Consider the following 23155-nt stretch of genomic DNA (forward strand, 5'->3'; position numbering starts at 1 on the left):
TGGCCTGGTTGACCTCGGGCTCGTCGTCGTCCTTGCGCTCAGCCCTGGCCTGGTAGACTTCAACTTCGTCGTCCTTGCGCTCAGCCCTGGCCTGGTAGACTTCAACTTCATCGCCCTTGCGCTCAGCCCTGGCCTGGTTGACCTCGGGCACGGTGACAGGAGGAAGCCCCAAGTCGTCATTCAAATGGTCGACATCGACAGACTCCAGCCCTTTCCCTTTCTTGGGTCCATTGACTATTGTACCGATTAGCCCCTTCCGACGTTTGGTTGCGCGCCGCCCGGGGCTTTTGCGATGCGAAAAAAGATACACTTACCCGGCGAGGTGTTGCCAATCGAAGCAAGCGCAAGAGCTGCTGCAATGATGCAAGGGACAGAAGAGAGCTGCATGGTTGCGATGTGAGATATTGAGTTGAAAGTTGCTTTTATTCCCGGTAGTGAGAGAAGATGAGATGCGATGAAAGATGGAACCTTGGATCAAGTCGGGCGGGTTCTTGCATTTATACTCAGATTGACTGCGTAATTTCTGATGAATCCCCAGGCTGGAGATTAACAAGAGACGGACTCGGCAGTTTGCGCAAAGAGAACCAATTTGGTCAAACAAGGCGCTTTCTCGATTCTCCGGAGCATCTGTGCAGCATTGGCTGGTTTCCCGTCTCCCAGATAGACTGCCATTTCCAGTTTTACACCTACGTTTGCTCATTGCACCTTGAAGTAGCAATCTTGTCCATGTTTGCTTTGTATCAAGACTCGACGCCCTGAGTTTGCTAATCAATCTGCATCAGCGTGTTTCTGCGTCAACACCTCCTCGCGCTTGAAGCGCAAAAGGAGAAAGTTTCAAAAGGGAGGTCTTGGATGAGCAGACAAAATGACAGAGACATCCTCATTCAGTCAAAAGCGCCACATTTCGTTGCTTCCGCCCGCTCAACTCTTCCTGTGCTGTCTCAAGACAAATTAATTCGTGAGGCGGTCAAGTTTGCCAAAGGTCAGAGCATTGCACAAACATCATGCAGTCCAAGGGCAAGCTACACAACCTACACGACCAAATTGAGCGGAAAACTGATCATCTGTACCTTCTAACCAACTCTTTTTCCCTGGGAGAAGAACCAACAACTGTTTTCTTGGGTTCGCGGGGCCTTAGCTTTGTCCTGCCTGTGAGTGTGCTAGTTGCGGCCGCGAATTGTGTGCGCCACTGGACACTTACACCATATATCTAAAAGTAGAACATCCTCATCCGCTCGGACGCCTTGAATCTAGCAAGCATAACTCTCTCATCATCCAAAGACAGCTCGCATGTCCAAGAGACGTCAACCCTGAGAGCAACGATAGTACCATTGGGTAGTGTACAGTATAGATGCTGAGTGGAAACTAAAACAAAGGGGAAAAAATGTACAAATCTTTCACATTCACATTACGCCTCTTTTCCATGCCACAGCGCTCTGAACCGACCATCCTCCTTGGCCAGTAGAGTTTCTGGTGAGCCCGCCTCCACCACCTCGCCGGCATCTAGCAGCAGCACAGTATCAAACTTTTCGACAGTGTTGAGACGATGCACAACTGAGATAATGGTATGCTCTGCAAAATGATCCTCCAAAATTTTGACCATGAGCTCTTCAGTCTGCCTGTCAACGGTGCTCATGGCCTCGTCAAGGACAAGGATGGAGCTTTCGTCCTTGCTGGCGAGGGCGCGTGCCATGCATACTAGCTGCTTTTGTCCTTGCGACAGCTTCAAGTCGGCCGCGTCACCATCTAAGCCACCTTGTCCCTCAACAAGATCCCAGAGTTCCACAATCTTCAAGTAGTTGATGAGCTTCTCGTCGTCCAATTCATCCACCTTGTCGCCCTTGGTGCTCTCGTTGCTATTGCGCACAAGGTTCGAGCGCAGAGAGCCTGGGAGGAGCATAGGCTCCTGAGGAACTGAGACAAGGCGCGGTCGCAGAACATTCTGAGCGACATCCATGATGTTGATGTTGTCAATTGTGATGGAGCCCGACTCAAGATCGAGCAGACGGAACAGCGTCAGAAGCAGCGACGACTTACCGCTGCCTGTGCGTCCGCAGATCGCAACCTTTTGTCCCGGTTCTATGTCAACATTAATGTTCTTGAGGGCGCGAAACGCGGGATTGTTCCCTTTTGGTGGGTAGGAAGCGGTGACGGAATTAAAGCGGACGGCGCCTTTGGACGGCCAGGTCGGAGGCAGGCGTTGCGGGTTCGCAGGCGGCAACTCCTTTGGTGTCTTGGTTTCAAAAGAACGAATACGCTCCACAGAACCCAGGGCAGTCTCTGTGCTCGTGAAGCTGAGCACTAGCCATGCCAAAGAGTCTCCCAGTGTCGTGACATTGGTTAGTGCCACACCTAGCGCTCCGGGACTTGTAGAAGTTGGAATCATGATGCAAATGACGATCAAAGTAATGCAGACAAAGGCAACAAAGACATCCAAAACAAGCTCTAGCCAGAGCTGAATGATGCGCATCATGTAGTTGGGCCTCATTGTTTCGTCCAGCAGATCCATACCTGTGGCCTGATACTGCGACTCCCAGCCATACGCCTGGACCGTCGCGACACCATCAATCATTTCAATGATATGTGTGTTTACCGGTGCCGAGGATTGTATGTCCAAGTAACGGAGCTGCCTCGAGGTTTGCAAGTAGTACTTTTGCAGCACGTATATAAAAACCATCATTGGAGCAATAATGACGGCCATGTACAGCGATCCGACGAGAATCAGCGCGACCACGGACATCAGCCAGATGACCGCCATAAAAGTAAAGGTGAGATTGAGAGGGAGTTCCAGATCAATCTGCTCAATATCTCTGCTGAAACGATTGACGAGGTCGCCGGGCGGAGTCGCGACAAAGAAAGAAAGAGGCGCGCTCATGGTAGCTCTCAGAAGGCAAGTGTGAACTTTCCGGAGAGCCGTTGGCGCTACGTAGATAAGAGCAATGTAAAAGGTTCCCAGGATGATGATGATTTCCAGGACATTCACCAAGACATATACTGAATAATAGTAGGCGGTATTGACCGGCGTCGGCGATTCGTTCGCCTCCGTCCACCACTTTAGCCACAGGACAGGTAGAACCGGCCATGTGGCGGATGCAAAAGCGGCAATGCAAGCAAGTACCGCCACTTTGCGATCAACCATTTTGAGGTAGTACGAGTACAGCGTGACATCGCCAGTCTTGCGAATCAGATCTTGCGTTTTCTCGGCTTCGTTGACAGTGGCCGTCTGCTCGCCATTGCCCTTCTGGGAACTGGCGCTGCTTGTATTCGCAGTCTCATCGTCGGCAGATTTGTGGCTCGTGGCGATCAAGTCTTGAATCCTGGTGGATGCTTTGAGTTCGTCCAGTGTGCCTTGAACAACAGAACCAGGGCCGTCATCACCGAGGAGGATTACGCTGTCAGGTTGATCAATCAGGTGAAGTGCATGAGTTGCAAGAACCACTGTCACGCGGTTCTTTCGCAAGAGGCCAGAGGGCCCAAACACTTGGTCCCAGATAAAACGCTGAGTGGCCCAATCAAGGCCACTCAGCACATCATCCACAAAGACAACGGGCTTGCGGGAGAAAATGCCACGTGCCAAGGAGATACGCTGCTTTTGCCCACCGCTTAGGGAAACACCCTTTGTTCCAACTGCAGTGGCATCGCCTTGCGGAAAGTCCTCAAAATCCCTGTCCAGACCACACGCTGTCACTACAGCATTGTACCAGGCCTCGTCCGGCTCGGACTTGCAAACGATGTTGTCTTTGGCAGTTCCGCTAATAATCCAAGGTTGTTGGGAGCAGTATGCAACATTTGACGTGCGCACTTTGGCGTCGCCGCTGATGTTGAGCTGACCCAACAGGGCTTGCAGAAGCACCGACTTCCCTGAACCGACCTTGCCCGCCACAACGTTGAATGTTTGGGGCAAAATCTTCAGAGTCGCGTCTTGAAGCAACGGTTCTTCTCGCGACTTGGCATTGACGTTACCGTTTGTAATGGAGAGAATCGGCTCTGCGAGTTCGGGAAGCAGATCCTCAACTGCGGACAGCTGAGTGGAGGAGCCGAGGAGCGCCACTCTAGCCTCATAATCGCTGCATAGTTTGAGGAATTCTTGGATGCGGACAAAGCATGGCAAAGCAGCAATAATGAAGGGATACATGTGCGCCATCAGGGAAATCGGACCGATGATGAGGTTCATGATACTTATAGATGTGAAAGCCTCTGCAACAGAGAGGCGCTCGCCTGCCTTGGTAAGGAGGATCGCGATGCCAAAAGTGAGTGGAGGGGCCAGACTTTGAGGCAGTTTGCTGCTGACGTTAAGAACAACCATGAGTCTTCGAAAGACCAGAGATTGTCTGATCTCATTGTCCATCAACTTTCTGATAGCCATAAACCATGAGTCAACAAGTCCAAGCATTTTTGTTTCCTTCATGTGGCCAATGACAGTAGTCGTGTCGCTGACGCGTTTTTCGATGGCTTCGTTGACCTTTTTTTGTGCGTTGGGAACATATATTGCGCACACACCAGAAACTATAGCGCCAAAAATGATTGTGATTAGCGGACCGAGGGATCCCCATCCAACCTGCCCTGCCAAAAGCCAAAATGCAAAGGCGGTCTCAAGTGGTGCAATCCAAAAGTCGTGGATGAAGAAGAACGAGACGGCGATCCGATTTACATCCACCGTGATGAGGGTGAGAGCAGCCGAGCCCTTCTTCTCACCAGGTTCCATCTGCGCACCAAAGTGCAATACTGTGGCAACCAGGGATGTACGCATCATTACTCTCATGCGGGCCTTGGCCTGTTCGTATGCATTCGCTATCAACACTCTTCCCAGAAACAAGAAAATCGCACCGACTATCAGAGCATAGCCGGTGTTCTTGTCCACTTGGTTGTCATTGTCTTGCCGCGTCGCATACTGTATGACTGCCTTGATGTATAAAGGAACCAGCAATTTGAAAACGGAAAGAAACAGTCGCGGAATACCGGCAGCAATCACAGTCGACCTGCAACTGTTGAGCACCATCAAAGCCAGTGCGAACTTGCCACTGTCTTTGTACCTTTCCCAGTTTTGTAACATTCTTGGTAGCAGATAGCGGGCTCGTTGTTCGGGCTTCAATCGAGGCAAATCGCTTGATTTCAGGAAGGAGGCGTTGCCAATCTGAAGAATAGGGTTCACCCACCACAAGAAAAGCTGGCCAACGATGCTTGAAGTCTCTTCTGCACCAATCTCAGACCAGTCTCCAAGCATCACTGACCTTTTACTTTTGGCTTCCAGCCCAAAAATAACCAGCTTGGCAACAATGCCAGCGGCGAATGTGTAGGTCAACGGCGCCAGCTCATCCACCATGAGAATGGTACGGTATCGAAAACCGTCAAGCAAAGCGGAAAAAAACGTGAAAGCGATAATTAATTTTGAAGGCGTTATTGACCGCATATGGCTCAACCCGGCGAGGAGGGCGAGGAATCCGGCGTCGGCGACACTGATAGCGGCAGCGGCAACTGAGACTGTGCCGACCGGCACATTTGGGCGCAGCTGGATCCATTGGGCAAGGAGCACAGCTTTTATGGCGACCAATATGAAGCAAATAGTCTAGGTTATTTGTTAGCCGTTTATAGACTGCGTCAAAAAGTGTCGGTCATTTTATGGCTTACCATTTTCAAGTAGTATATGCGCGTTACATGCACTTTGGGCTTTTGGCCCCAGAGTTGAATGATGACGACAATTGCGCCAAGCATGAACAGCGCAGAAGGCACGATTGTAAACAAGGTCTGCTCGAAAAGCAAAGTAAAGTCGAGGCGTCCATTTCGACAGCCAACGGCGAGCGGGCCAAATGCATCGTCGCAAGACGCAAATGCCGCAGCGCCGAGCACGGCTTGGCCGGTGTAAGCGTAGCCCAACGACGGTGCCCTGTTGGCGATGAGCTGCTCCAGCATCATGTCCTGAGTCTTGTTCGAAGCTCGGTTAGGTGAGGAAAGGAAGTTCCGAGTGCGAGACACAGGCGGCGCGACAGGAAGACGGCCGGGCCAATAACGCTTCTTGTACAAACGGGACGCGCAACACTTGGCATGGAGTCGTCTACAGATCAGGCTGAAGGAAGGTGTGGATGGTTCACTAGGCTGACTAAATCATAGTTAGCTTCGGGGCAGGGAAGCCGCTCTGGGCCATAAAAGTGTCCAATCACAAGAGCGTGCATGATGACCAGTGAGCAGCGCACCATCAGGGTCAGGATGTAAAGATGAATGAAGCAAGAACTGCGAGCAAGGTGGTGCACTCAAAGCGCTCACGATAATCGAGCCTCGGTCAGTTTGGCAGCGGTGTCGCAGCTGGCGGCGACCAGCGAGGATTGCCTTGTTCTTTTCTTGCAATCTGAGACGCGAACAATGGACTGCACGGAGACCGATAACGGGACGGCGCGCGCACTTGTGGCGCCTCCAAGACACCGCCCATGTTGCCTCCTTTGTTGTTCGTGAGCGCAGGCGAAGCTCCATCGGTCACCACCGTGCTCGCCTGAGAGATGAGGCCGCGCAGCGACGAAGCGTTGCAGGGACCACCGGAACCTGCGCGGGGATGTACATGGTCGCGAATAAATTTGCTCGTGTCTCGATTCTTGTAGTCTAGGTAGATGGCGCCAACGCCAACGAGGCTGGAAGGATTCCCCGTTTCAAGAGTGGCAGAATATTCCAGCGCCGTCCGCGATGGACACGTGCTACCCCCCCGGCCTAGCCTTACCTAATAAACTGTCAGACCACGACAGACACAGCGTCTGTTTTTTTGGTGTGACACTCAACACATGTTAGGCCATTATTTTCACACTTGATAGTGTGCAAAGTAAATGCTTATTATTATTGTAGTTGACTGAAAAAAAGTAGAAATTCCCTACTCATTTTACTAGCGTACCCGAATCAAGCTACAAAGCTGATCTATAGCCTCATACTACTGCAGCGCAGCAATGTACCTTTGGGTTGCCCCATCTTTTAGTTAAGGGTAGCTAAGAAACAGGCTGGGGACGCCAATGGCCCTAATTGGAGGCTCTCTTGTACGCAAAAGACGTGGTTAGCTGTAGGTTTGGGATTTTCTGCAGGCCAGTAGGGTCATGAAAGTACGGCAGTATTAGATTGACGAGATTTTTCGTCCAGGTTTGACCCTCTGCCGCTCACTTGCTTACAATCTCTGTTGGTAGCCGACTTGTGGCTGTAAAAGTATAAGCATCGGTTTAGTCGTGTCTGCGGCAACTAGGAATCACAGAATCAAGCTAGTGGCTAGGCGGGAATGCCCGCCCACATGTTGGTTGCAAGTCCTTTAGCTTTGGCTAGCGTGTAACTGTAGCCCTATGAGACAAGGGTTGTGCATTATATTGAAACATCAATTTGACAGAGAGCACCAAATGGTCATTCTTTAGCATAAAGGCACCAGGCCTGCCACAACGATACCTCGTTTCCACCGTCCAGCAGTCCCGATGTGCGTCTCTATACACGGAAGACGCCGTATTCATGCAGCCTCCTGCAAAATTTGACAGCTTGCACTTGCCACAGGCCATTAGCTTCGCAGTCTCAGAGCCCTTGTCGCACTTTGCGCACTGATTAGGTGGAGACAGCGAGTTCATTCTAGTCCGTAATGGACGCCAGAAGGGCATCGGCCTTTGCTTTAGCTGCCTTCAGCACCCGCTGCTCGCCCAAGCTAACCTGGGCAGCCGCCCAGGCGTTGCTCCCCGGAGCATACAGGCCTTCCGCCAGTTGCGTCTCGAGTTTTTCTAGAGAGATCTCGAACCCCTCGAGCAGTGCTTCAATCGATTGACTCAGGAAAAGCAGGATTTGCGATTCGTTCTCGTCACTGATTTTTGTGTATGACTCTGTCGCGATCTGCATAGTCATAGTACCCAAATCAGACGCATCCAGCCGCTGAATCCGGAGGTATCGAAGAACGCTGTCTGGTAGAGGGTTTTGAAGACTCAGCGGAATAGTCGAGATTTCGTCCAAGCCAGCAAGCTTCCACAGTCTCTGCTTCTGCTCATACAGCGGCGCCATAGAACTTGTTTGCAGGACAAGCTCATAATTATCGTTGGGATTATCAGGCAGAACAAAGCCGTAAAGCCGTAGCAAACGACTATTGGAAACGTTGCCGTAGTAAATAAATACCTAGTGCCTATTTTAGCTTTGGCAAAACGACTATTTATAGACTTCGAGGCATACCTGGTCTCCAACTTCATAGTCTCTGCAAGCAAGGACGGTGAGACTTCCGGTCGACGGATCGTAGGCGTGGCATTGTTTCGCATCAGAAGCATGATTAAGCATGTCTGCAAACGGGGCCATGAGGCGAACAGAGTTGCCTTCAGAAATGGTAAAGTCCATACCACGACTCCATATTGAGCTGAGTGCCCATTTGTACTAGATGGGGCTAGTTGTCAGTACATCATGATATATTATCTGGCATAAACTTACGTGCTGAAAGGAAAACTTGTCCAAGGGAAAGAGGTCACGGTGACGCATGAATACACCTGTGAGTAATTTTTTATAGTCGTCGCCGACCCTCCCTCTGAGATGCGTAGTGAGAGTGTAGAGTGAGGAGCCAGCACAGACTCTCAGCTCCTCGTCGGTGAAATACATGCTCAGGGTATACTCGCTAGGCAGCATAGCGACATGGGTCTGGCGCTCCGCGTACGCAGGGTCCTCCCCGCGAGACCGGACGAAGAGGATATACAAAGCTAATGTGTCCTCGACAGATAGAGGCGGCTGAACAGATTGAAGGACCGGACCGAAAAGCGGATCGGCGTATGCGCCCTTGACAGTCCATAAGCAGTTGGCTGGAATGGTAAGAATCCTTTCATCTTCCTTGAATGGCCGTTGGGCCTTGACACCCCGCCCTGTCTCTGGGAAGTCAGCGAGATCGAGGTCGCCCAAGCCTACGGCCCCGGATTTGTTAAGCCAGGCGTCCATGACTGAAGTGGTTGACTATGTATATAGAATAAATGGTGATGAATGAGCCAGGACAAGGCCGCTCCTGAAGCGTCGATGTAATTTTTCGACGTGGGGTCTGCTCAATATTGAAGCCTGTTCTGACCAACTACGTAACAAGCCACCCCGCCACCACGGAAATGCACAATTTTTCAGCGGGTCAAGCAACCCCGCGTATAAAGTCAGGACGGTTGTAACGTTGACGGAAGGCGGCCTTTGTTATATGCCTAGGTTTAGGTCACTCACTAGTTAAATTCTTTACCCGGAGTACGAGGCGGTACTACACGCACATGAGCAGTAATATCCTCGCGCTACTCGCTTGCCAATAGACTCACATAACAAAAGGACTCGGTGATCGTAGATGCTCACTTTCATAACAATTCTGCCGGTGACCAGATAGAGTATAGTGGGCGGCACGGGAGCGCCCTTCCCCGCATCAACCTAGGCTCTATGAATAATCCTTTTCACAGCCAGTCCTGGCAGACACGCTAGATCCGTTGGGACTTCTACCTCTTGAATGCGCAATCAAAGCTAGAGCCAGCACCATCTACAAGGAGCTCAGTATACTCACAGAAGCCCTTATTACTTTATTTCAACTAGCGACAATGCTGATCGGGGACATTCAGTCCACCCTTCTAGTCCTCATCAAATTAGGCGTTGAGCTGAAGGCGCGGTTGGATGCACTCAATCAGGCCGCAGAAGACCTTCAACTTCTGACAACAAACTTGAGGCTTTTGCTCATTGTTTTTGAGAATCCCGCCAATGAAAGCATCCTGAAAGAACATGTCTCGGAATTTGTGGCGATCTTGGACATTCTACAAAGCATCGCCAAGTCCTGCGCAAAAAGCGGCAAACTTCTGGATATGGACCCATCTGGGCAGGCAGCCGTGGATGGAGGCCGAGACGCCTTTGGCAAGAAATTGATACGTCGCATATGGATTGTAAAACGAATCCCCGGGCTTCTGGCAGAAATTCAGCGCAAGGCGGAGCAGCTTCAGAAAATCTACAGCGCTGTGTCGGTTGTGATTTTACAGGACATCAGAGCGAATCAAGAGCGGCCTCCAAAAGGTACGGAAAGCTCTGTGAACTCGACTCTTGTGGCGCAAGATTACAACCAAGTCAACGGCCTAGATTTCAGTACCAACTTTGCAAGCATTGACATCATTTTGGGTAACCTCATGAATGAGTGTAAAAGCCTTCGACAGCAACTTGAGGACAATATTATCCACCCTGATACTTCGGCCATCGAGAATTATGAGGCTACAAATCCGGAGGGAATGGCATTCTGGAAGAACAAGTTTCAGAAAGAGTTAAGTACCTCCAGCTTCCGTTACGAGGTGAGATTGAGATCATTCAAGACCGAAGGTGCATGAATGTTGATTACCCATTGTTAGATGCTGTATGTCTCATGGGCACGCTTCGTACGCGAAATAGAATCCTCTTTCATCTTGAACAATATCCCAACTGGAATCTGGGAAACACCAAGCATCGACATTGTTCGAGAACTTGGTCATCGTTGTCACATAGATCAATGTGGTACGCGCCGCCTGTCTACAATCAGACCACTATGGCTCCCGGCGCTTCAGTCAATACTTGACCCTCTATATAAAGGCTATGTCAAGCCGCAGGACTACTTCAGTCTTCTTCAGAATTCGTCATTGTCAGAGACGCTTAGAAAACTGGTCCTTGAGAACGCAGGACTTGGAGTGATCGTTGAATGTGAAAGAGAATCGGGTGATATCGCTCTGCCTGCATCTATTGAATCCTCTTTAGACCATGTAGGCTGGATATCTGCTCAAATTGTGGCGGTTCCAACGCCGAAGGAGCTGGGAATCATGACCGAAGACGACGTTATAAAAGCAAGCAGTGCTAGTCTTATTTCTTGCTTCAATGACACGGCTCGCGATATCTACATTCACGTTCGCTACTTACAAACGGGTCAAGTGGAGCAGAAGAGTCTGCTGAAGAAGACACGGCCAGCTGGGGGCATCTGCATCGGCGCCCCAATTTCTATCCGATGCGAGCTAGAACCGGGAAAATATGGGTGGAGCTCAGATACTCACATTGCAGAGTTCAAGGCTTGTTTTGGCGGCGGATATAATATCACGGCTGGAGCTGGATCCAACACATACGCATTCTCGACAACCCCGATCAAGGCATCATTCGATGGAATGCTACAAAGTGGCGTGCACTCCGACACACCAACACCGCAGCTTGATATCATATTGTTGGGACCGTCAAAGGTATTCTACCAAGCACCAAAAATTGACGAAAAAATACAGGTATGAAAATTCACTGTTAAATCTAGTGAGTAACTTTTGACACTGTGCGTTGCCTAGGTCGAATATGATGGCATTTGGCATGATTCGAGAGTCACGCTAGTGGTTGGAGACGAAATCGAGTTTGTCGACTGGGACGAGATCGCATCACAAGCCGAGCCCGACACTCCGATTGAAGACGGAAGCAGCGACAGCAGTGACGACTACGGCGGCTGCTTCTTCTCGGAAGATATGTTGGAAAACCTTGGAAAAGGCACTCGACGACTATGGAGACCATGGAAAAGAGATATTACCAAGTATGACGTTCGGCCGTTTCGCTGTTTACACGTCGGGGACTCTATTGACGCACCTGTAATGTATCCCGACTTCCGATTCCACTACCATACGGCGGAAAACTCTCAGTTATATCTGCCGGCGCGCATTGTTGACGTGCAAGGCGATCAGTATGTGGTCGAGTTCAGCCCGGCAGTATCCGCCTATGCGTGGTGGCCAGGGCGCTTAGCAAAGGGCACAGCAATAGAGTTGATACCGGGTTCAGGTGTATACGCGGACAATCCGTACGAAGGCAATCGCGCGACCTTGGCTATGAACCTAGTGCGACCTTTGTCCACCGGTCCGCGGCCGGTTTTGGGTATGCAGTCTGGAAAGCCGCCTAGTTGGAGTTCGTTTCAAGGCGTACAGCTTGGGAACCTGGAGGAGCTGCTGGAAGAGAGTCTCTGGAATGACGGGGGCCGTTAATGTCGTGCTACGTGGTAAAGTGCATCACCACTTGGAGGCTAGCTGGATTTGTGAAATCTGCGGAAACCAGGAAAATACGACATTGGTATCTTCAGCATCTGATATAGAAACTGCTGCTCCGTGCAGCGACTCTTGGCAGCGTTGGTTTGGCTGACATGGCGGTCGCTGTAGCAATGGAGAAGACTGATACGCGCAAACGACTGCGGGTTCCACGCCTTTTTGATTGCTTCATAATATGTGAGATGATCGAATTTTTAGTAATACCAAGAAAGGAGTAATGGCAATATGCAAGTTCCAATTCGGCAACCATCAGGCAAGTAACCCAACAACTTGTGAGCGAAAGAAGAGGACGGCCGCCACAAATTTCAGTAAAAGACCCAGGAGCTTATTATATCTATCTCTATCTATATGCTATATACCCCATCTGTCTTTCTCACTTGGCTGACGACCTTCATCTTGCCTTCCCCAATCGTTGCGCTTCTGCTCCCTATTGTACAAACCGCATCCTTGCGCACAACTGTAACTGAACGAGAAGAGGTATCTGCGGCTATTTGTACTGGCCGCCTGCCACCTTTATATAGTCGTTATATTGTAGACAATTGTGGATCTAAGGCTTAACCAGCGTATTGCTCCAGAGAACCGTTACATTGGGGTGACCCCGCGAAACAATGCATGAGCAGCTGGATTCTTTGCAGCGGCACAACTTAACGCATACATGCCTTGGAGAAAGGTCAGAAACAGGTCTGTATCTTGCCGACGCTAGGTGTATATTAGTAGTCACGGAGGGAATGGGGAAATATGGCAAGGCAGAATGCACATCGAACACACCCAAACATATTTTTTTGAGAATCTCAACACCAGATGGTTGGAACAAATCGATGCCATTCTAGCAACATTGTTAGGCTGATGCGACGCAAGTATAGAGCAACAGGGTTTTCATCCACCAAAGGCGTGCCAGATGCGGACCCTTATTTTAGTCACCAAATTACAGTTTAGGGTCTTGCCTCTCGATTTAGCGGCCTTTTCTCGGAATGCTCGGTTGCACGCCCCGGATAGCCTACGCTGTAAGCCACTGGTGGTTGGTAAAGGCGCTGGACACTGAGCGTAATTATAACCGAAAAAAATTATCAAGATGACGAAGTAACATCCTCATTAAGCTTAGTCGCCGCATCTTCCTCTTCAATGTCCTTTTCGAGCTTGGTCGGGTCCTCAATCTCCCTCATATGTCTCTGGCGATACCGCTTCAATCTGCTCTCGAACTTCGGCGCAGTACTTATCCACCCTTTCTTGATGTTCTTTATCCTCAGATGGGTCCAAATTCTTCTCAGCCGGCTTCTGCTTCTTCTGCGGTTGCTTTCCACTAATGTCTAGACGAAAACCGCCCAAAGCATAGGCCGCCCGACAACCGTTGCCGCAGTAGCTGCTATCGTTTAACAGCTTGTAGGCATCGCACTATAATTGCGGTTAGTGGTCATTAAATTGTCTGTAGCCTGTATATATTGCACAACACGACTTACTTTGCAACTCCCGAAATTTATTTTCGGGATCCCCTCCACTGGCTTTTTCGCGGCATTCTCTACCTTTTTTACCTGTGCTTGCAGTGCGGCACAGCGCTCTTTGATCTTTTTTGAAGCGCCCTCATCCTTGACAGCGTCCGGATTTGTCTCAATATTGGAACAAGCATCCAACAGCTCATTCAAGCCCCTCCTCCATTGAAAATCCCCGTATTGGTTGCTCTTGAAAAATGCTTTACACATTCTATCCGAGACGGCGCTCGCAGCCGGAGATCCACCCCTCAATTGCGGATATGACCAACTCGCCTCGACAAACGCGCACGTACAAACAAGCTTTTCAAGCTCTCCGTTTTTAGCTGCGTCCTCGAAATCTTTGTTGAATTCATCCGCAGTAGAGGTGCAAAAATGACTCTTTCGTCCTTGGACAATTTCCGACTCTTCTCCTCCTTTGAAAGCACATATTATCGAGGCTTTCAGGTCGTTTCCGTCGATATCATCCCTCAGCGGGCCTCCAATCGCCTCCTGGACAGAGGCCATCGCGTCATCGAACCAGCGCACAGGTGCTCCGACAGGGCTGTCCTTGATCGCTTCGAGCAACTCTCTCGCGCGCGGTGCCAGCAGAATGAAAGCAGCTGCCGTGCCGGCCGCCTTTGTCAGCCGAATCTTGCTCGTTTTTTGGACCGGACGACCGATGTTGCCCACGCCGCTGCAACACAGCTGCCTTTTTCTCTTGCATGGCCTGCACTTCTTTGGTCCAAGAGGCGAGCCCGGAATTCTCGACACTCCGGTTTTGCCAGGCGGATACTTGTGCGGCGGCTTGGGCGAGCCTAGGCCAAGTGGCATTTCTCGATGAGGAGGCTTTGGGCTCGAAGGGGGCTTGAGGTTCGCGGCTGGCCCCCAGTCCTTGATGCCATTTACTATGAGATCCTTGATTTCTTTGGTCGGTAGACCCGGCGGAACCGGAGGCGCTCTGCCGACAATAGTTTGATGTGTGCAGCTCAGCCCGAGCAGGGAAAGGAAGGTGATTGAGATCTTCATGTTAAACAGGGGCACTGATAACGAAGGCCTTGTCTGGGCGTGAGGGAAAGGAATGCAATTCTTGTTCAAATTGACATTATAGTAGAGCCAAAGGGCACACTTTTGTATTCTCTCGCCGAGGCGCTTCCATCCCATGGCGCATCCGCAATAGCATCTCCAAGGCGGCATGCACTCATCATACTAAAATTTTTGCATATATATCCGAATGCTTGCGGACCCTTTTTCGATATAGACAAGGCGCGTGCGTATTAGGGTACTGCCATGGTGCGTTGTGGCATGATTAGCGTCGGCATCTGTTATGTCCTGGGATGTATTGTTAACCAAGCTTTTCCATTCATTCATTGTTCTTGTCATTCTTCTTCCATCCTGTAGCTGAGCTTATGTAATATATAGATGTTAGGACCAAGCGATTCAACAGCCATTCATATTACAACATTAATTATCATACAACAGTCAGCAATTACGCCGATTCTACTGGTTCGATTAATGACAGAACTTGTTGAATTAATAACATAACTTGTTGAATTAATAACATAACTTGTTTAATTAATAACAGAACTTGTTTAATTAATAACAGAGGTGGCCTTAATCAACCACTCTCGGCTGATTGCACGTTAATAACCGCCTACAGTGGGTCCGGATAAACCCGAGTTTAGAGCTATTCTTTCATGTTTACGAATGTAACCCCCACGTAAAGCCTGAATTTGCTATGATGTCAATTACCTGCCGTAATGGGAACTGCGCACGAGCCACAGGTAGAGCTAATTGAGGAATCTGAATGCGCTCATAGATTAGAACAAGGTCATCCAATACATGTGGCGCAGTTCGACTCCTCATGTTGCCTTGTACTGTTCAAGAGCATCTGCCGAAACTATATTACGCTATTTGCTTTTGTCTCAACTCGACCACTCCACAAAATGCACGCCGCATAAAGCACGTAATAGCCGCCCGCGCACAACCGCCCGCGCACAATCGCCCACACATAGCCAGCACGCATAACCATGTATGCAAGGTTGAAACATATTCTGTACATCATCGAGTTTAAGGTTGAAACATATTCTGTATGTCACCGCGTGCATAGTTGAAACATGATCAGGCGAGACTAAGCTTAAATTTCATATGCCTGTTGTCTACTGACTAGAGTCATCCTGCTAGTGTTACCATTGGTCAATCCCACTCATTTTGGGCATTTGTAACGCATTCCAGCTCAAACAGATTCTGAGGCGTATTGTACTCAAACATTCATATGGCTCATGCATTAAGCACCTCTAATGCGAGTTCAATCTCGTACTTATCATGGTCGTGTACAGGCGAGAATACTAGAGGGGCTCTATAATTTGCTATTTGTTCCTGCGATTGAAGATTAATTCGAGATAGATCTTGTACTAGGCTTCGTTATCTTGGCTTCACTTATTAATCGTGAAAAAGGACTAAAAGTCGTAGAAGTAACAATAATTCTATAATGAGTAATTGACTAGGTCGCGTAAAAGTAACAAGAATTCTATAGTGAGTACTTGACTAGGTCTTGTAAAACAGGAGTTGCGCATTCCCGCGATTCAATATTCGAAACTCCTAGCTTGCTACATGATTCGAGCTTACTCCAACTAAATTTTGATACTGTCTTATGAAGCAGAGCCACGCCGCATCCTGTCCCCACAATGTGATCCGAGTCAGATCTCTAACAGGAGCTGTACTTGTTCTATTGACGCCGCACGTAACCTCGATCAGCGACCTTGCCAGGTCACAGGTGTGAATTCGAGTATATATAAGGGATCTCTTCTCGCTCTCAAGCTCAACACAACAACACAACATACAATACTATTCGCAGAACTCCAATCTCAATTCTTCTTTGTTAACACGCACAGCTTTTTTTGCTACCGCACATCTCACTTCAGAATCTTATACTAGACACTATCAATACAGTCGCCTCCCCAGCCTCACAATGGTTCGCATCGCTGCTGTCGCTCTTCTGGCCTGTCAGTCATAATCACCTTACATCTTATCTAGCTTAGCGCTCCTCACTAACATTTCAACAAGTTGCCGCATCTGCCTTGGCTGCCCCTCACGCGCGCAGGGACGCCAATGAACCAATCGTCGACTTTGACGGCAAGCCGTTGGCGGAGGCCAAGCAGAAGGAGTTTCTTGACCTAGAACAACAGGGCAACAAGAAGTTTGACGAGCTCTTGGCCTCATACACCGACAAGCAGCAGGGCATTGAGGATGAGCTCAACGCCATTAGTGAGAAGCAGAGGGTCCTTCTAGGCTTTCCAGAGGAGGGCGAGGAGGGAGCTGCAAAGTAAATTTGACCGCCTGGGCGGTACCATACCCTCGCGGTTGAAATAGGTCCAATTAATCTAGTGTCACATCTCAAGCCTGCCCGGCAGCAGACTTGTCTCGTGCACGGATGGATGGGTATGGGGTACGAATTCTGTCAGCTATGATCTTTTTCTCAGATAGGAAGCTTCAGGAAGCTTCTCAATAAAAACAGCAGTTGACAGCAGTTGGAATCGATTGTAAAAAAAGGCTACATATATGGTCTCTTTATAAGTCTCTCCCCTCTACACATAGGGGTTTGAAAGTCTGCCAGGGTCGTTCATCAAGCCTGCCATTAACGCCATTCGTTATATCCCATGTCCCATCAATGGCTATTTTAAGTAAGAGCAGCTACTCTTTTTGTCTATAGAAACCAATCAGGATCTGTGAAACTCGTATTTGGACTCCGTTGTCAACAACATTTGCTCCATAGAATGGGTCCAGGTTTCGGCAATCAGATACGTACGTACCTGGGCTGCCTCGACGCCGCTGTACAGAACGAGGCGGCACCTAATATACTCATCTTCGTCTTCAGGTATTATATGCCTTGATCATCCTCAGCCCTATGGAGGAGCTCCTGTGGCATGCACATGAATAGGCGTTCATCATCGTGGACTGCTGATGGGGACCGTCGCATTCTTCTGTTCGTACCACCGCCATGTCAAGGGCGTGCTGCGGTATATGCCGTGAAGACAGCGCAGCAGTGTGGCTTACTAGGTGCAGCCGCGCCGCTTCGACTCGTTATAGTGCTAACCTGGTTCTCTTCATTGCACTCTCATCACGTGAACGAGAATTGCCTCTTCCTCTCTTGGAAAAATATCAAATATCGACATACTTTTAGACAATTGCCGTGCTGTTTACAGGTAGATTAGAACGCTAATCCAAACTACAAATTTTGTGCTCTGTTTATGGTACGTTGGCGGATAATAATTAGGTAGTGGTTATTGCTGGTATGCGCGCCAAAAGTGTAGCGTGGCTAGCCCTGTGGGTTCTCTTCGATATATCCTAAGTTACTAGTCACCTATCACTAAAAAACTTAAGATTAGGGCATGATTATAGCTAGTCTTTGCAAGTTTTTTTATAGCTAGTTTCTCTTATAAAAAAAGTAGATAAAATTTAGTAATATAAATAGAAGTAAATACTATATTGTTTTTATTTTATATATACTATCTAGAGAAGGTAGGTAAGTAATATTTTCGAGTATATTTTGCTACTTATTGACTACTATATTATTGTTTTTGTTATTTATACTAATTAAGACATAAGATATTAGCCTGTTGCCCCGAAAGACGGCACGTACTTTGTCCAATCCGTCTCCTCATACACCTTGCCAGGCATTTTCCGAAGGCTCGATAACGCGACGCCGAGCAGAGCCAAGCGAGATAAACAGTACAAAACACTCGTACCGTACAAGATTAAATCGTTTAAGAAAGGCGGGAACACTGGTTTCCGCGGCCAGATGTCAGCCTGGGTCTCCTGCTTGAGTTTCTTCCCACCGCGAGGGAGGAGCGCCTCGACGAGGCGATTGAAGTTGCGGATGAATTCCTTGTCGTCGTGCAGCTTCAACCTATTTGCATTTCCCTTATGGTCTTGGCATCGACCGTCGCCTGACTCGCTTGGTAACCTGTTGTTGACGTCCTCGTATGGACCTCTCAAGAGCAGGAAATCCCCAACATCCAGCAGAAACGGGCTGGTTCCCATCGAGTCTACCTCGAATATTCGTGAATATTCTACCGCGTATTTAAGATATTGCCGATGAGGCCCCAGCAAGTGTATCGATTGCGTCTCCAGTTCATCTATTGCTGTTGCAATAGGATATTCTCGGGGACAATGCCATCGATATTCTCGCAGGAGTCTGAGAAAATGTGCCACAAACAGCTCAGAATTCCCTGCAGACTTGGTAGACTGTACCAGTGGTATTGTCAGTAGGCCCAAGACAGGGCTTGCTGCAGAGATGCCAGTCGCTATTCGCCATAGCAGTTTCTCCTCCGGCGTAGGAAACTCAAACGACCATGCGATGGCATGGATTAGACCAAAGATAGCAGAGGCCCCTGCCAAAGGATATACAACTGGATGAACGACATTATTGCTGCTGTCGAATGGGATGCTGTCGTTTGGTACCCGTGGTGCATCGACTTTCGAGCCAATGTCGATGGCAGCGTGGTTACGCTGGTTACTCAGAATTGCCCACAAGCTATCTTGAGTCTGAATAGTAGAGGGTACAAGTATTGCACCCTCCACGCCTGTCAGGTTTTCTTTGAGCTCTGTTGCCCTGTCGATGTTTTGTGGTTTATGAATATTTGTGATGTAAATCACCACACCACAGAGAGCAAAAGAGAGTGTGACCATTTCGAGTTGTGAAAAGGGTGTATGCTGGATGTGTCGGGTGATGACGGAAAAGATGAGCTGTAGAATCTGCAGGCCAGCCCATGTTTTTGCCAGCCAGTCCTGTTTGCTTTTGTCTTGGATATCCTCCTTCGGAATTGGTGGACGGTTGCGCAGCGAGGTCAGCTCCCCGGCGGTAAGACGAAATCTTTGGCTACCATTGTCGTATAAAAAGCCGCCCATGTTGGCATAATAGCAATGTGTCATGGTCCATTTGTTTGAATGATCTGGGTCTTCTTGCGTCTCCTTGCCACGCTCCTCGTCAGCGAGTTTCTGCCTAAACTGACTTCGCAGCCACTTCCATGAGCCTTTGGGCGACGGCCACTTCTCCCGTAGCGACGACCACTTCTTCCGTAGCCAGGTCCAGGAGCTTTTATACCACGGCCATGTCTTTCGTACCCACCTCCACGACCTTTTGTACCACGGCCACTTGACTTCCTGACCATAACTTTCCAACTCTTGGAGTGCTTTCCATGCCATTCGAAATTGGAACCCGGCATGTACTAAAATGATCTCTGGGAACAGCACGGTTATCAACATCCATTTCAATTTTCGTCTAAACTTCTTCAAGGAGCCATCCGTGCTGGCCGGGATGTTGAGGTGCTGAATGGTCCATGTGCAGGCAATAACCGTCGTTAAGCAAGAGCTCACAATTGTCCAAGTACCCCGATAACAGCTCCCATACTGCCAGTCCACTGGGTCATTGGTGTAAGCTCGGACAGGACAGTCGCGAGCTGCCGCCAGCGTGAGCGACAACGATACCAGCAGCAAGAGTTTGAGCATGGCAGAAAGAGGGAGAAGGTGCTATGTTCCGAAATTGGAGTGGGAGTCTTTCAATTGGCAGTAGTAGTACCAAATTGCATTAATATAGTCGCACACAGATGCTAGGTAAAACAGGCTGTCGGCCAGTCTTGTTTAATATGGCGCATCCTTTGCACGTTGAATATGACCTGAACTGCTGGGGCATCCTTAACCCCCTACGCCACGCTGCTGGCCACCATGGGAGATCGGCAAACCACTTGACCACCAGCCTCGTGCCCATTGGCAGTCAAGCAGGACGGTTGGGGACGGCACGATTGGGGGCGGCATGGCTGAGTTGGGAGCGTCTGGCATCAATGCATGGATTTTCTGCGATTGGTTTCCGACTTGCATAGCTGAACAGTTTGATTCAGGCCCCAACTTGGCACAGCACTGTGATTGGCTTTGAGGGTCTCACTTCAAGCCGCCCATGTTGCAGTCGTAGGATTACCCTGATAAGTCCCTTGCTCTGGCATAAGATATGACGTTGATCGGCATCCTACCTACTCGAGAGGTTGCAAACTAGGCCGAGCGATGGGCGGCCGGCGGGTGCTTGCACCCAGCATCCGGAGTAGAGTACAAAGTAGGCGGAGAACCCCGAGGAAGGTACAGCTGCACTTTGAGGTTCACACTTTCACTACACCGCTCTCAGTCACTTCAAGACATTTCTTTGTTGTGTCACGATTTGTTTCTGTTGTTAAATCCCAGCATGCCTTCTTTTTGGAGAAGAAAACCACGCGACAACACCGTTGCCGACGATCCGCACCAGATTGTCGCTCGAGAGAATCATGATTTTGTTATAAATAGTATCCAAACTGGCGGGATCAAACTCAAAAATGCCGACAGACATGGCAGGACAATCTTACACTGGGCTGTAATCCTAGAAAAGCGCGAGTTGCTGACACATCTGCTCAAAGAAGATATTGAAATTGGAGCGACGGATTGGCTCGGACAGTCAGCGCTGCACTACGCGGTTCAGCACGGAGACGATCACATGCTGGAAGCGTTATTAAACAGCGAGCACTACAACGATCGAGAGAAACAACAACGCGATGCAAGCGGCCGCAGCCTCCTTCACTGTGCATTGGATACAAGAAACTATCCAATTATACGGTTGTGCTTGATGCAGAAACACATCTTCTTGCCTGACTTTGATCAGCGAACTCCGTTACACTACGCCGTGAGCAGTGGACAAGAAGCAGCTGCGCGCCTTTTACTTGAGAATGGCGCCGATATCAAATCTCGTGACGGAAAAGGCAAGACTGCGTTGCACTATGCAGCTCGCGGTGGATCATTGAGCATGATAAAGGAGCTCATTGAGCGAGGGGCCGATGCCACGATGAAGGACCACAAAGGCCACACGGCAGGACATACGGCGGCTCAGAATGGGCACCGTGCAGCAACGATTCTGCTACTTGACGAAGATGAGCGGAACATCGAGCGTGCCGACATCTCAGCCTTGTTGATCCAGAACGTGTCGGAGATTGATGAGGTAGATGATGATGGCGACACGCTGCTGCACTCAGCAGCGAAACACGGTCAAACGGAGCTGGTCGATGCCATCCTAAAGCGACTAAGAGATAATGGCGGCGAAAGCTTGCAACAGCTGGATATAGAACAGAAGACACCACTGCAGAATATTCTGCGTATTGAAGAGCAGGGAGGACCAATCAGCAACATCATGTTACGGCATCTCATCGATACGGTCGGGGCAGAGGAATCAATAAAGAGAGCAATAGACCATGACGATACCGTAATGATGGATGCAGTACTACAATATCTCGAGCAGACAGGGGTCAGTGCAGATATGACGTTCAAGAGCAGCCTTGGCTGCACGTTGCTAGACCACGCGGCGAGGAAAAGCGACGCCGCGATGTTGAAGCTACTACTACGACATCTCTCGCAGTCAGAAATGACCGCGAATATGACGGCTCGGCACGGCAGACAACGGACGCCGCTGCACATCGCAGCCGAGTATGGCGACGTCGCGACGATGGAGCTGATGCTACGGCAGATTGAGCAGATAGGAGGCGGAAGCATCGCGGCGATGGTGATGTGGGACAGCAGAGATTCTACACCACTACACATAGCGTGCAAGAGAGATGACCCGGGAATGGCGGAGCTGATGGTGCCGGTTTATATCAAGACGGTAGGCAGCGTGTGTTTGCACATGCAGGATGAAGATGGAAGGACACCACTAGACTGTGTGGTAGATGCCAAGCTTAAAGAGCTGCTTCAGAAGGCAATGTCTGAGCCTATATACGAGATAGGCAAGTATATCTCCTCGCAACAACGACGACGGCGACGACTAAAAAGGCCTTCTTTATTCTATGATTCTAAGCTTCCAGAGACAATCAAGTGATAGAGATAAAAAGTTAAGTAGACTATCTATATACTATTTAGCTATTATATTACATGAATGAAGAAATTTGCGGAAAGGGAGTTTCGGCTCGAAACTATCCTCATTCTTTGCTATATTCAGGCCAAGTATCCGACCATGAGTCTTGTGTCAGTGTCCAGTCAACAGTGTACATGCATATGCCAACCAATGTCATTGCTCAAATGCGTCTGTTGCCTTTATCTACCAAGTCAGCATCACGGGAAGATTAGCAAAAGCATCGGGGCGATATTGTTGGACGTGGTTTCAGGACGTTGGCATGGCCTCATTGTAGAATGCTACGCATGCTGTATTGCGTTGGCAGCGAATGTAGTTCTCAAAGTAGAACGTCCTATGCCTTTAAGGGAACCTAGATGGCCGCTGAGCGAAAAGGCTCGAACGCATACACCTCCTGGAGACTTGTAGAAACCTCGGCAAACTCACATTTATTTCAGTCCATCTGGCCTTGGCGCTTCCGTGGGTTAGCTCCCTTCGGAATTCACGGAGTTGACTTTCCTTGCCAAAGACGAGGCTTCTCACATATGATGTCAAAAAGCCGTTCAATTAGGCATAGCTTCCGTCGGAATTGATCCCGACGGAGCCACCTGAGTCGTCCACTTTCAACCCACCTTTGGCATGGTGCAAATCTACCGTTGCAGATATTTAGTGCATAGTTAGGCTAATCGGTTCGAGATCACATTAGCTTCTCTCTCCCCACTGAACTAAGCTCATGGTGAGACACTACCACTCCTCATTCCCTCGGTAATGACAAAATACTACGTTGA

The 23155-nt window shown here is 49.3% G+C and overlaps 8 protein-coding genes across 8 annotated transcripts in view; 3 read left to right on the plus strand and 5 right to left on the minus strand.

Annotated features, from left to right (window-relative positions):
- The window catches only part of BBA_06559 (uncharacterized protein), a gene marked incomplete at both ends in the record, with an annotated part of 616 nt that extends 229 nt beyond the window's left edge, over positions 1 to 387 (minus strand). The window contains 2 exons of the mRNA XM_008601656.1: positions 14 to 234; positions 315 to 387. Coding sequence (XP_008599878.1) covers positions 14 to 234; positions 315 to 387 — 294 coding nt within the window. The remainder of the gene's footprint in view (positions 1 to 13; positions 235 to 314) is intronic.
- A 1021-nt stretch (positions 388 to 1408) lies between these two features.
- On the minus strand, positions 1409 to 6170 carry BBA_06560 (ABC transporter; the record flags this gene model as incomplete). Its single annotated transcript, XM_008601657.1, has 3 exons — positions 1409 to 5566; positions 5629 to 6036; positions 6090 to 6170. The coding sequence occupies 3 exons, from the start codon at positions 6168 to 6170 to the stop codon at positions 1409 to 1411; spliced, it is 4647 nt and encodes a 1548-aa protein (XP_008599879.1).
- A 1411-nt stretch (positions 6171 to 7581) lies between these two features.
- On the minus strand, positions 7582 to 8910 carry BBA_06561 (histone-lysine N-methyltransferase; the record flags this gene model as incomplete). Its single annotated transcript, XM_008601658.1, has 3 exons — positions 7582 to 8112; positions 8167 to 8361; positions 8416 to 8910. 3 exons carry the CDS (start codon positions 8908 to 8910, stop codon positions 7582 to 7584), a joined length of 1221 nt encoding a protein of 406 aa, XP_008599880.1.
- Positions 8911 to 9533: 623 nt separating this feature from the next.
- On the plus strand, positions 9534 to 11945 carry BBA_06562 (uncharacterized protein; the record flags this gene model as incomplete). The annotated part of the gene is made up of 3 exons (XM_008601659.1): positions 9534 to 10265; positions 10323 to 11210; positions 11268 to 11945. The coding sequence occupies 3 exons, from the start codon at positions 9534 to 9536 to the stop codon at positions 11943 to 11945; spliced, it is 2298 nt and encodes a 765-aa protein (XP_008599881.1).
- Positions 11946 to 13154: 1209 nt separating this feature from the next.
- Positions 13155 to 14497, minus strand: BBA_06563 (uncharacterized protein; the record flags this gene model as incomplete). The annotated part of the gene is made up of 2 exons (XM_008601660.1): positions 13155 to 13397; positions 13535 to 14497. 2 exons carry the CDS (start codon positions 14495 to 14497, stop codon positions 13155 to 13157), a joined length of 1206 nt encoding a protein of 401 aa, XP_008599882.1.
- Positions 14498 to 16439: 1942 nt separating this feature from the next.
- BBA_06564 (uncharacterized protein) lies at positions 16440 to 16797 on the plus strand (the record flags this gene model as incomplete). Its single annotated transcript, XM_008601661.1, has 2 exons — positions 16440 to 16473; positions 16535 to 16797. 2 exons carry the CDS (start codon positions 16440 to 16442, stop codon positions 16795 to 16797), a joined length of 297 nt encoding a protein of 98 aa, XP_008599883.1.
- A 1282-nt stretch (positions 16798 to 18079) lies between these two features.
- On the minus strand, positions 18080 to 19978 carry BBA_06565 (uncharacterized protein; the record flags this gene model as incomplete). The annotated part of the gene is made up of 1 exon (XM_008601662.1): positions 18080 to 19978. The coding sequence occupies one exon, from the start codon at positions 19976 to 19978 to the stop codon at positions 18080 to 18082; it is 1899 nt and encodes a 632-aa protein (XP_008599884.1).
- A 724-nt stretch (positions 19979 to 20702) lies between these two features.
- On the plus strand, positions 20703 to 22355 carry BBA_06566 (ankyrin repeat protein; the record flags this gene model as incomplete). The annotated part of the gene is made up of 1 exon (XM_008601663.1): positions 20703 to 22355. One exon carries the CDS (start codon positions 20703 to 20705, stop codon positions 22353 to 22355), a length of 1653 nt encoding a protein of 550 aa, XP_008599885.1.
- Positions 22356 to 23155: the final 800 nt, after the last annotated feature.

The sequence above is a fragment of the Beauveria bassiana genome (assembly GCF_000280675.1).
Source record: "Beauveria bassiana ARSEF 2860 unplaced genomic scaffold BBA_S00019, whole genome shotgun sequence".
Classification (NCBI taxonomy): Eukaryota; Fungi; Ascomycota; class Sordariomycetes; order Hypocreales; family Cordycipitaceae; genus Beauveria; species Beauveria bassiana.